The following is a 13,835-nucleotide window of genomic DNA, read 5'->3' on the forward strand; positions in this document are numbered from 1 at the left end:
CGGACAATTTAGAGTTGGTCCTTTGGTGCGCCAGCGAACGCCGGTTGTGGCCCAAAGACCGAGTCAGAGCCGAGAGTCGATAACACAAAAGAAAACGAAATATATTCTCAGTTAAGGCAATACAAATAATACAAACACATGCACACTCGGCTGGTACCAGTTACAACTTCACAATATAATTCACATGGTGTTTACACAACGGGAGCTAAACAAACAGATCACACGCTACGAATGCAATCGCATGCATTACAACTATTCAACGACAGTTAAAGTCCTGAATAAACAATGGCGTATCGAGTCCACAATACTTGGACGGTAATCGAATGCTTCTCTTCAAGGAAACACTCACGCCAGCTCCAGCGTTGATCGTCGTAGCTCAACCGTCGTCGTGACTTGTCACGGCTCACACGGTGTCGTCATCGGATTCTTCCAAATCGACGATCGACGGACCGCACACCATCATAAACACGTCTTCTTTGGCTAACGGAGCCACACATAGCATAACTTCACAATCACCGGGCCGACTGACTCACTCCTGTCTCGACTGTCTTCTCCTTGCCTGGTCGTCGTCGCACGCTTTTATCCCTTCTACCCCGGTTTCTAGAAGCGTCGGGAGAGTTCTTCGGCGTGCAGTACAGCTGAGGCTAGAGAGAGGGCGAGAGCTTTCTCGTAGGTTCGAATCGCGGCTGCATCGCTCGGTGCTGCGTCCCCCCTTCCTTCTAGAAACATCCAGGCTTTGCCGGGCGTTCGATCGTGTTGACGGCGTCTGGCTCGAGTGGGTGAGGAGGATGCGGCGCGCCGGCGTTTTTTGATGCTTGTTTTTTTTTTTGTCTTTTGCGCTTCTTGGGCGAGCGGTTCGCGCCGTTCTGTCTCGTAGCCAGCTGAAAGCGGCCTCGCGCGCGCTTTATTACGCGCTAATTTGTGACAAGGCGTAATGCTCGAGTTGCAATCTGTTACACTTCGTCCTAGTGGTATGGTTGCCACGAGAGATTCGACTTCACCGACTTCCATCGCTATCAAGACACCAAAGCGCGCGCTCCCGGCATGATATATATAGGTCCGAGCACGGAAAGGAGGAGCGCACGAGCTCTCTCTCCGCCGAGCGAGCTCCGCGATGCGAGCGCCCTCACCGGGTACACTCCTCCTCTCCCTTACCCTCCGCTGCTCCGCGATGCGAGCGCCATCACACGCCCGCGCGCTCCTCCTCTCCGTTACCCTCCGCCGCTCACCACCTGCTCCGTTTGCTTGGCGCGGCGCAGCTGTTGCTAGGGGCGAGGAGGAGTGGGCGCGGAGAGATAACACCTGTGCGCACGCCGGCCAGGGACGCAGGACAACCCACGACTAAGAAATGAATTCGCATTTAAAAACAAGCTTCCAAGCGTCGCAGTGGATGCATGCAAAGATGAAAAAAAGAAAAGAGCGTTGACGTGCTTCTCACAAAGGCCTGCCTTTCGTCCCTAGCTTTCCAGGGATGCAAATACGAACATCAGTGGTGCCCGGCCACCGTTATCGTCAAAAGCCTGCATGGTCATAGCCTAGCACATTAAGCAATCGCGGGACAGGTCCGACTCGGTAAAGGTATGGGGCAGACTTCACCCCTCCCCCTTGAATGGCTAAGGGGGGGGGGGGGGAGGGCGTCTCCCCTGCCCCACTCGTGCGCACGCCTTTGGTGGGGGAGGCGATTGTAAAATTTTGCGAGTGTAACTTCACACGGACAGAAACGCACATTCGCATGAACAGACGTACAGAGTAAATGAAACCACCCCATCCCCCCCCCCCCCCCCCCCCCGAAGAATTCTGGCTACGCCTGTGTTTAAGAGGCTACCACAGGCGTGCTCTGGTGCCATTTTCAGGCTATAGGTAGAGAACAGAGCTTAAAGCGCGATGGAGTTATTGGTGCCCTTTTATTTCTAACTGTCCTTGGCATTTTCAGCGTCAAGGACATTTGTCCTGCTGGCCTCCAGACTTCTATGCTCTAATGTACGCCGTAGAATGTTACGTGTACATTGTCTCGCTTCCGACCATTTCTCGCGGCAGATGAATGTACGCTGGACTAACCATCACCTTCGCCCGTGGGAGCCAAAATTGGATTAGCCTCCGCACAAACGCCGGGCGTGCGGGGCACTGCAATTTAATTGAAGCGGAGAGGAACACGATTAGGCTTCATGTCTCACGTTTGTATTCCCCTGCGTGCTTGGACCCGACGATGTTTCCTGCTTTAGATAATGTCTACAGTAGCTGAAACCGACAGCCATATCACATCTAGCGTCCCGCTCCTGCCGCCATGGTATCACACTATAACCGACCATGGGGAAACCGTTTAATTTTTTTTTAGTAGCGGAGCTTATGACTTAACCGAAGCATTAGATGCTGCAGGTTCATTTACTTCATGAGCAGCGTACGAATGCAAAACACAGTCCAGTAAGCTTGAACGTTAGTGGATCATCTTTATGCATTCATAATGCCCGGTTCCAGCGCTGAACGTTACATGACCTTTCTCAGAATCCCCCAACTCCGCGTTGATTCCCGCGAGGATTCTAAATCTCGAATACCACGTTTTGTACCCTGTACGTGCTCGCACGACGTGGCTTCAATTAAGCAAAAAAAGATATCTTCGTTCAGAGATATAGCGCTGAAAAGGTCACAACTGTAGATAAAGAAGCGGCAACACGACACGCGGTTCGATCAGCTTCATCATTTTGTGAATAAATTGCTTCGACAACTTCATAAGAAACATAACAGTGTACGTAGAAAGGGCTCGGTAAGGGAGTAACAAAGTACTGCAATTGTTCACGCGCGAACGCAAATTCGTCCCTGGATTCTCTGCTGTCATAAAATTTACAACTTTATATAGGCTTTATAGGCACCAAAATATATGCACACTCGTCGCACCTCTACCATCGTAAAGAGCAGGTTTGTGTTGATACTGGAAAGCTGTTCGTTCTATGCATCGTTATTGTTTTGATCGATTAGTTTAAAATCCCTGTTTTGATAACATACGTATATTAGTTCAAGTGTATCTTTTTTTGAATAAAGGATCAATTGTGAGTTGGTGCTTGTCCTTAGTCTTTCTTCTGTCCGTCTGCTGTTCACATCCCGCCACTTTTACCACAAAACTATGACGTTCGCGTCCGGTAACGTTAATCTATATATTAACCTAAGTGGACGTCAACAACACGAGAAAAATACCTTTATTATTCTAAACTAATTATGTGTTAAATATTATGCTTGTCAAGAGGAGAGTAGACGAAGAAGTGACAAGCGAACGTGGGCCCGAGCGCGCGCCCGCATTCCGTTTTTAGTTTTTTACCCAGCGTCAAATAAACAAGACGTTCTCTACTTCGGCTCCGCTTCCTGGTTTTCAACAGTATGGTGCCCTGACCAGGATAGAAGAACAGTTGAAGACCCCTGGCGATGAAGCGAGCTACCTGAAGAGGACGGCCGATCGACGCGATCAACGCGACGACGCTGGGAGAGAAACCAAGAACGATCCACGTCATCACGAGCCTTCGATTCCCGACGTGACGACATGGAAAGGCTACGACGGAAACGCGCTACCGTTCGAGCTTCGGTCACCAGGATCATCAACGACATGACGGCTCTTATGCGGACGGAACCAACGCCAACTGGTGAGCTAACCGATCATCTTAACCTATTGAAGATAAAGGAAACGATGCTCACGGAACATGACAACCAAATAGAAGAGCATGTCACTGACGATAACCTTGATGATGAGATTAACAGCGTCGGGCAATATCAAGATTCAATCGTCCTCGCAAAGTCCCACGCTGAACGCATTTTGTCCTCTCCTCAAGCCGTAGCTACGCACGCATCTCACGATGATTCTCATCAAGCACGTGCACAGATTAAACTACCTAAGCTCGATCTACCGAGTTTAATGGAGACCCAATTAGATGGCCTGAGTTTTGGGATCAATTTGAGTCAACTATTGATCAGAACCGCCATCTCGCAGACGTGGACAAATTGAAATACCTCTGGAGCTACCTGTCGGGTAAAGAGGAAGGTGTCATCAGCGGCCTGGCCACAACTAGCGAAAGTTATAGCACAGCTACAGATCTTCTCAAAGAAAGATTCGGCCATAAGTCGCTGATTGTTAACGACCACATGCGCCGGCTTCTTAACCTTCGTAAAGTCCGCTCATGCGAAGATTTTGAAGGGCTTCAAAGGCTGTATGAAGAGGTACAAACCCGCGTGAGATCCCTTCGTAACCTTGGAGTCGAAGAAAAAGAGTACGGAGTGTTACTGAAAACAGCAACAATTCAGAACCTTCCACAAGAAATGGTGCTCCGTTATACTCAGCGCACCTTATCTTCGACAAACTCAAGCGGTACTAGTGACCAACTAGATGAATTGTCTATTCTTCTAGACTTCTTAAGCCTCGAAGTAAGAAGCCGGGAACAGGCTTTGCTGCTGACGGATGATCACAGAGAACGACTTTTAACCGGAAAACCAAAATCTAACGACCATAACCGAGGTTCTGCGTCTATGTTAGCCGTAAAGCTTGATCCAGAGAGTTGTGTGCTATGTAGCGGCAAAGATCACTCGGTGGATGACTGCCCATCTGAGATCACATTAGATGAGAAAAAAGAGAAACTGCGCAAGTTGGGATGTTGCTTCCGATGCGCTAAACCATTTCATAGAGCGAAAGAATGCAGAAGCTGGAAGAGGTTAAGCTGCGCGAAATGCAAGGGACGACACATCACAACGATGTGCGACCCAAAATGGATACAGAAGAATAACGAAACGCAGACCACTGTATCCACCTCTTCTACAGACTCGCTAAAGAGCACAGTACTTCTGCAGACCGCGCAAGTTTGGGCTGTGGGCACTCGAGACAAATGCCTTGTAAGAATGTTAATTGATGGTGGCAGTCAACGCAGCTTCATCGCGGAAGAGTTGTCTAGGAAGCTGAAAGCCACCGTGGTAGCCGAAGAGCAGCTCACCATCTCTGGATTCGGAAACATTTCTGCACCTCGGGAATATTGTCGGAGAGTACGCGTTACGCTACATAGCCAGTACGATGCAAACTCGATTGAAATAGAGGCTATAGAAGTCCCAGAAGTATGCAGTGACTTGTCAGCACTGACAGAGACAAATGTGCTTGAAAGGGTAAAAGACAGGGACTTACGTTTGGCTGATGTCACCGTATACCAGGTCTCATATGAGCCTGGCATATGCGTGCTTATAGGAGCTGACTATTACTGGCAACTCGTCAGCGGAAAAATTCAACGACTGGACGACTCCTTAACCGCCATCGAAACAATCATGGGATGGACACTACATGGAGATACCAGAAGTGTGCCGAAGTTCCAGCCAGAAACCGTAAGGACCTTCAACATACACCTGATGGAAACCAATGTCTCACAGCAACTGAGGGCTTTCTGGGAAGTGGAGCATCTGGGACTGGCCCACGAAGAAAGACATTCGAAAGATGACGAATACGTCCTGAAGAACTTTATGGAATCAACTGTTAAAACCAATGGACGCTACGAAGTTGAACTCCCTTGGCGCAGCAATTATTCCGAGCTTAAAGACAACCGAGATGTCGCTTTGAAGAGGCTGGAGTCTCTACAAAGAAAGCTGTGTCGAGAACCAGAGTTTAACAAGGAATATGACACTGCGATCAGGAGCTACTATAACAATGGCTTTGCTGAGAAGGTCACAACGAGCAGTACGAGCGGGCATGTCACGTACTACATGCCACACCGAGCGGTAGTGAGACGTGACAGAATTACAACAAAAGTGCGGGTGGTGTTCGACGCCTCATCTAGCGCTTCGGACTCTCCTTCTCTCAACGATGTCTTGTGGACAGGGCCGAATTTGAATCCCAGCATACTTGACTTACTGCTGAAGTTTCGCAGCTTCAAGATTGGAATTTCCGCCGACATCGAAAAAGCTTTTCTTCAAGTGTCACTGGCTGAACACGACCGAGACGCGTTTCGCTATTTTTGGTTTGAGGAAGGTTCTACTAACCTTGAAGAATTGCGCATGACAAGGGTTCCTTTCGGTGCCTGCAGCAGTCCCTTTCTCCTAGCGGCAACTCTGCGACACCACTTTCAACTCGTGGAAGACAAGTACCCTTCGACTGCCAAACTGTTGAAGGATCATTTCTATGTAGATGATTTGGTCATCGGAGCACAGAGCAAAGACGAAGCACAGCAAGTCGTCAACGATTGCTTCAGTATTTTGGAAGAGGCGGGGATGCACCTAACAAAGTGGACGACAAATGATGGACATTTACGAAACTTTTACAACAGTAAAGACATGAAGATACAGTTCGATGTAGGAAACGGAAAAAAGATTCTTGGACTTATCTGGGACACTGACAAAGACATCTTAAAGCCATCGATAGACAAGATGCTTGAATCGTTAAACGAGCCAAAGGTTACGAAGCGACAGATCTTAAGCTTTGCCTCACTCATGTACGATCCTTTCGGATTCTTGGCACCGTGCGTTCTGGTGGTGAAGTTATTAGTTCAAAGGCTGTGGATACAGAAATACAGCTGGGATGCTCCCCTACCCGAGTCTATTCTTCTGGAGTGGACAGCGTGGACTAAAGGCCTCCCAATAGTTAATCAGTTGGAAGTTAAGAGACATTTTGGTCAATTCCTCCTGGGTAAGAATGTTCGGGTTACCATCCATGCCTTTAGCGACGCAAGCCCTGCTGCGTATGGCGCCGTGCTCTTCCTTCAGGTACGAGACATCAATGGAGACATAACAGTTCAGCTATTGATAGCCAAATCGAGAGTCGCACCTCTACAAAATATGACTGTCCCACGACTGGAGCTTATGGGAGCGCTTGTTGCAGCTCGACTTATTGCAACAGTGAAACGTGCCTTAAACCTAGCGGACGTTGAAACAGTTATGTGGACAGACTCCATGATTGTGATTCATTGGCTACGAAGTTCAACGAAGCGCTGGAAACAGTTCGTAGCAAACAGAGTTGCGGAGATACTCTCCCTTACCGAAGTTAATATGTGGAGACATTGCCCAGGTGATCAGAATCCAGCCGATTTGCTGTCTAGAGGAGCCACCGCGGAACAACTCTTACAAAGTTCGCTTTGGTGGAAAGGACCAAACTTTCTCCACACTGAGACGACATTCGACGAACCCTGCTACAGCGAGGATACAGTCGACGTAGAAGAGGAAACGAAGTGTTTGAATGCAGCTGTACGACCAGAACCTACGATTGTAAACATCGATGACTACAGCTCTTATAACCGACTGATGCGTACAACTGCGTGGATACAACGTTTCACTAGGAATTGCCGACATACAGACGCCAGAAAGAAAGGACCTCTAGACGCAACCGAATTACAAGAGGCCGAAATTTATTGGATACGTCGAACACAAGATAAAGTATTTGGACCAGATGTACGTCGAATGGACATTGCACTTCAGCGGTTCAGTCCCTATCACGACGAATTAGGGCTTCTTCGCTTGGGAGGTCGACTTCAGTTCAGCAACCTCCGTGAAAGTTCCAAGCACCCTATTCTGCTTCCAGCTTCAGACACATTCACAAAATTGTTGGTGAAGAAAGAACATCAACGACTTTTACACGCTGGACTCAGTTTTCTCTTAACGGAATTGAGAGAAAGATTCTGGACACTGAGAGCCAGGCAGGTTGTAAAGAAAGTCATAAACGAATGCACCGTCTGCCGACGATATTCCTGCAAGCAATACTCGGAGCCTTTCGCGCCCCTAACAGCAGACCGTGTCCAGCCTTCTCCACCTTTCGAAGTCTGTGGTGTAGATTTTGCTGGACTCCTTCTACGAAAAGATAATGGAGAAGCTACGAAAAAGAGTTACATACTCATCTTCACATGTGCAGTCGTCAGAGCGGTTCATTTGGAGCTCGTCACCAGTCTTACTTACGACAAGTTCCTACTAGCTTTTAAACGATTTGTGGCACGACGAGGCATCTGTAGGATAATTTACTCCGACAATGCCAAGACCTTTAGAAAGGCCTCAAGGGAGATTCAGCGGCTTCATGAGTTAATGGAATCGCAAGAAGTACAATCGTATTTCGGATGTCACAAGATCATTTGGAAATTCATCACTGAACAAGCTCCCTGGTGGGGAGGGTTTTGGAAAAGACTTATTAGATCCGTGAAGTCTACATTGAAGAAAACACTGCGAAATCATTTCTTTAACTACGAAGAACTTTCTACCATCCTTATTCAAGTTGAAGCTATGATAAATTCACGACCGATTACATTTGTGTATACAGAATCCTCTGAACCAACTCCACTTACGCCAAGTCATTTCCTCATAGGCCAAAGATTGACTATGCTTCCTACAGACTGTGTTAGCACACCAGCCGAAGAAGCGTCGTCGTCACGCGACATACTTCAGCGAAAAAGGAAACATCAAGAACAAGTGTTAAACAATCTTGGAACAGGTGGCGACGAGAGTACCTCCAAGAACTTCGTTCAGCTCATGTGAATGAAACTACAAGCACAGAATCCGTGAAGATAGAAGATATCGTACTGATAAAGGAATTAAACTCGCCGGGGCAATTGTGGAAGATGGGACAGGTCACCGAAGTATTTCCGGGCAGCGACGGCAAAGTTCGCTCATGCAAGGTGCGCACTCCTGGTGGCACCACGTTGCGGAGACCAGTACAGATGTTGTACCACCTGGAATCTGCTGGACAAGATTCGGTACCTCGGAAACAAGAGACTTGAAAAGAAGCCAGCCCCGCACAAGTTGTTCGGCCGGGAGCTGTTAAATATTATGCCTGTCAAGAGGAGAGTAGATGAAGAAGTGACAAGCGAACGTGGGCCCGAGCGCGCGCCCGCATTCCGTTTTTAGTTTTTTACTCAGCGTCAAATAAACAAGACGTTCTCTACTTCGGCTCCGCTTCCTGGTTTTCAACATTATGTATACCAATATGGTGATAGCGGGGAAACGTAACCAATAGCTTGATGAAGCAGGTATAAGTTCATTGCACATGGGATGAACCTGGTATGAATAAGAGATACCATATTCTACCTCTGCTCCCCATAATCGTTTCACCGAGAACATTTACCGGTTTTCCTCCGCAATTCTATGTGTCTGCGAAATCGTAGATAATCATAATCATCCTGTCTTCATAGTTATCATTCGTCACAGTTTTTTTCTTTTGCTGCCCTTCCCCTTCGAGAAGGAAGACCAGAGGGAAGACCTACCTCTCCACCTTTCCTATAGTTCATTATTTCTATCCATCTTCAAAAACAAAAAAAGCAAAAAAACTAACCATAATAAACTCTGACTCATTTACTTTTTGTATGATGTCCTTTGCGCAGTAATTTTCGTGAAAGGTGTAATTTACTAATCCTCCAATCCTCCTCTTCCATCTCTCCATGTAATTATGGAAGGTAATTAGCAAAGAACGAACGAAATAGAGCAATATAGAAAGTTTATAACGAGGAAATAGACATGTCTTTTTAAGTTTAAGCCGAACGCCATATAATTGGAAATGAATTGCGGGGCTAAAGGAGCGGGGCGTCGACGTAGGCACCAAATTACACCGCCTCGCGCCTTGCGAGCTAGCTATCTTTAGCCGTAGACTTAATCAAGCCTGCCGCGCCTTTCTCAGAGAAAAGAAGAATTTAAAGTGGGAGACTTGAGGTGCGCGGACAGTTCTATGTGTCTGAGCAGCGTGCTGCAGGTTCAGAGCTGGGACACTAGCTCGCGCTCGTCCTGCATGTGTTGTGTTCGTGCGTCTTTTGCGCACGAGCGGTGCGCTGCAAGTTTCGAGCGATTTGCCGTAGTTCGTGTGACATTTTAATTTGCAGATATCTCATTCATTGCTGTGCCCTTGCGGCGAAACTGTGAGGGTCGTATCTATCTATCTATCTATCTATCTATCTATCTATCTATCTATCTATCTATCTATCTATCTATCTATCTATCTATCTATCTATCTATCTATCTATCTATCTATCTATCTATGTCGACATGATGGATGTGCAGTGTAGGCGTTTCTCCAATGCGTATGCCTTCTGAAGAAAAAATTGAGCACGGAACAGGTAAAGGGGAGAGAAAGGAAAGAACGAAATAAACAGAGAGAAAAAAGGAAAGAAACAAACAGGAACAAAGAGAGACAGGAGCATGCTAATTAGGACCATGTTATTTAGATTGTACAAATTACGATAATGTTAATTTAGACCATATTATTTATATCTCGTAAATTATCACCATGCTGTCTAGGACATGCATAATTAAGATCGTGCTAAATAACAGCATGCTAATTAGGACCATGCTAGTAATCTAGGTCGGCCACAAGCTCCGCTGCTGGTCTCGCCTTGAACCATTAGTGCAAGCTGCCTCCACATTCAGATGCGAGGCATCTTATGGTGGAGTTCAAACGGTGTGCGGCGTGGCCACCCTTACTGCGCATGCGCAAACCCTCTCCCCAGGTAGCACACATGGTCTAGAAAACGTTTTTTTAGGGATAAATGGGATAAAACGGATTCTAAACCAATTTCGACGTTTTAAAAACCTCACAGAAAATCCGTATTATATTCGTTTTTGATAACGTCTAGAAAGCGCATTTCTTAAGACCATTTTGGTCTGAAACGTATATTTCACGACGTTTGTTCGATTCTAAACCAATTTCGACGTTTTAAAAACGTCACAGAAAATCCGTATTATATCCGTTTTTGATAACGTCTAGAAAACGTATTTTTTAAGACCATTTTGGTCTGGAACGTATATTTCAAGACGTTTGTTCGATTCTAAGCCAATTTTGACGTTTTAAAAACGTCTTGTTCGTGACGTCTAGAAGACGCACTTTATAAGACGTTTTGTCGCCCAGCAGCGGACTGCGCGCCACTTGGCCCATGCATGCATGGGCATGCATGAACCACCGCGAATTGAAATTTGAACTCGAGCCTGGGCACGCCATCTCTCATTGCGATAAAGAAAGTAACGCGCAAAAGGATAAAGGCGTATGGTGTCTACATTGCATCAGCAATAATAAATACTTCAAAGTTCGTTAACCAGTAAACTTTACGTAATTTACTGTAATTTACTCGCAGCGATAACCGTCTAACTTCCGCACGAAGGCCTTAGCGCTGACTGTATCCATCCGCGCGGCCGTTGCTTCTGCAATGTCAGTTAAACTCGCCGATTTCGCATGGGCGGTCGAGCTCACCGGTCATACACTCTTTTGCTATATTTCGTGCTTGTGTCGTGGTTCGTGGAAGCTATAAACGCAGCTGTGAAGAAACTATACTTCGCTGCGTGTTAAACTTGTGGACCCGAATGCAAGTATGTCTGTGTGGAGCGACTGTTACGCTGACTGACGGTTAGAGTCCCCGTAAGATTCTCTGCGGAAAACTTCACTCATCAGCTTGCGCGCGGGACGCTCTCGCAACTTCCTTTCTTCTATGCTCGAGGGACGGGCGTGGTTACTTTGATGTGCGATTAGTTTTCTGTGGATTTGCGGATACTGTAAACCACGGGCTTCTGTCATTTTTGAAGGTAAGTTCATTTTTACTGCATATGTGCTCAGTATTTGAGAACTATGGCAAATGAAAAGCGTGTTCCGTTGCATCACGGGCTGCATGTGCGACATGTTTCAGCAGTACGTTACTGCGGAATTCATTAAGCATACATGATAAAGCTGTCTAAACGTAAATACACGTCATCGTTTTCGTTCATGCTCGAACAAACATGAGCGAAAACCATATTTATATTTGTTGACCTAATTTCAGTAAAATGACTGTCTTTTCTTGGCCGCTTGATGAGGTAGTTTCAAGATACACATTAGCTTAAGCTACGTGTGCCGCGTAAGAAGCAGTTTTAGAATAGGGTACGCAATGATAGCGTTCGTTGGGTGCATATGCTATTTCCACCACTTAACGTGAGTATGCCAGAGGATGGCGTACGACGCATGCGGAGTATTACAATGGGGTACGCAGATAGCGTTTGTTGCGTACGTATCGTATAATGCACGCGCAATGGCGGTGAACGAACGCAAAGCTTCGCGCACCCAATTTTAAAACTGCATTGTTGGAAGTTACGGCATGTGCCATCTGTTTTATTGTGTCACTGAAGTTTGTGGATGAGAGAATCTTTGCAGCGATAGCGTACTGGTTCATAGTTTCTTCCACAGTACTAGCTGCATGTAACGAGAGGGTGGTCACGCTTTTCCGTTAGTTGCGAATTTCTGAGGGCATGAGAGTCAGACGCGTTTCACGGGGAGGAGTTCGGCATTCGGCATTTTTTCTCAGTGCTGCCTTGACTATCTCGATGCGCTTTCGGGCTTGTGATTTATGTTTCCCCTACTCTGTTAACCTCCTCCTTTCTCGGTAAATCCTGCAGCTCTTAGCAGAACCAAGAGGTTCTCTAATTGCGCGTCTTTTGTGCCTGGTTAAATATAGCAGGCTCACTCTCTGTCGCCGTGCGGTGTTATCGAGTTTTCATCTTTTCACACCGTCCTATTTTAGGTATAATAGCAAATAATGAAATGATCTTTTCTCCTATTTATTGCAGGTGGTACTTGCCCTAGATATTTAGAAACAAAGGCTACACCAACTAAATTATTACTTTCTTCTTTTTTATGGGTGACTGACAGGTTTTAGTATGAAAAAAGATGGATGTCAAGATATTGACATTTTCCTCTTTTCCTTGGAAACTTTCAAAAACAAAAGGTCACAGTTTGTAAAGCAGTTAACTTTTTTGAGCGTCTTTGTTTGTCGGCATCTTCAAGAAACCGCACAAGGGCTATTATGCTAAAATATATTTGACGTGGAACGCTGCCCCATGCTGCTAATGGCTCAACAACTTTCGTGTGTATGCTATTTGTAGTGTTTTTTGCAGACTTTCGGATGTGCCTAGGGATTTCCATCAAGTACCTGTCATGAAGCCATGAGTTCAGACTGACTTGCCAAACATTGTGATATTTTGACACTGAGCAATGTGATGTACTAAGTGCAATACCCTGATCTGCCTCTGACAATCATGAGTTTACAGCTGTGTGCTTATTGAGTAAAAAATGGGGAAGAGTCCCAATTTCTTTAGCTGAAGTGTCTTATCATAATATTAATTTGTTCTTTTAGCCTGACATTTTCTAATACTGGGCATCATAAAAGAAATATGTTTTATTTTATCAGGCTGGTATTTTCATATTCCTAATTTTTATTTATTCATTTTAGTAAGGGGCTCATTCATTGTAATTTTTGTGGTCGTTTCGATTAGTTTTCTGTTCATACATTTTGTTTTCGCGCTACAGTTGGTTTAGTTTTAGTTGTTGTTATATGTCGCTGTAACTTACAGTGTTCATATCTTCTGCTAGCCATGGCACATTTAAGCTTAACTGTGTGCTCTCTAGGGATGTCAGTCCATAATTTCTGTGATAAGTTTTGTACGCTGCATTTCGAAGCCTCAAACCGTTACTTCTTTAGTGGGTGCCGTTTGAAACACGTATGCTGCATCCACAAATATTTTTAGCTAACGTCTAAAATGGCGCCTTTTGTTTCCAACGTCTATTTTACTTCTGTAATTATGCCAGAGCTTTTTCCAACATTTTTTTCAACGAGAAATGTTCGAACAGAAGCATGTTGTAAGAACGTTCCTAAAAGTTTCATTTTGTGAGCAATACACTTCAGCAACAGTGATTTTGCAAGCAATTTACGTTCTTTTTTTCATTACGCATTCTTGGCTGGGTGGGCCAAATATTATTTTGCAGTTTTGTTTTGTTATTAGTGATTTCAACACATTGGAGTCGATTTCCACTAACTGTGGTCTTATGTAGCGCTACTGAACGATTGTTTTGAAACGAAGGGAGACACACACCAGGTGCTTGGTGTATGCCTCCTTTCCTG

At 45.7% G+C, this 13,835-nt stretch overlaps 1 protein-coding gene across 1 annotated transcript in view; it reads left to right on the top strand.

Annotated features, from left to right (window-relative positions):
* Nucleotides 1-4,872: 4,872 nt before the first annotated feature.
* The window catches only part of LOC119386031 (uncharacterized), a 163,669-nt gene continuing 154,706 nt past the window's right edge, over nt 4,873-13,835 (top strand). The window contains exon 1 of the mRNA XM_049414201.1: nt 4,873-6,714. Within this exon, the coding sequence (XP_049270158.1) occupies nt 4,873-6,714 (1,842 nt within the window). The remainder of the gene's footprint in view (nt 6,715-13,835) is intronic.

This window comes from Rhipicephalus sanguineus, chromosome 3, assembly GCF_013339695.2.
Source record: "Rhipicephalus sanguineus isolate Rsan-2018 chromosome 3, BIME_Rsan_1.4, whole genome shotgun sequence".
NCBI classification, from domain to species: domain Eukaryota; kingdom Metazoa; phylum Arthropoda; class Arachnida; order Ixodida; family Ixodidae; genus Rhipicephalus; species Rhipicephalus sanguineus.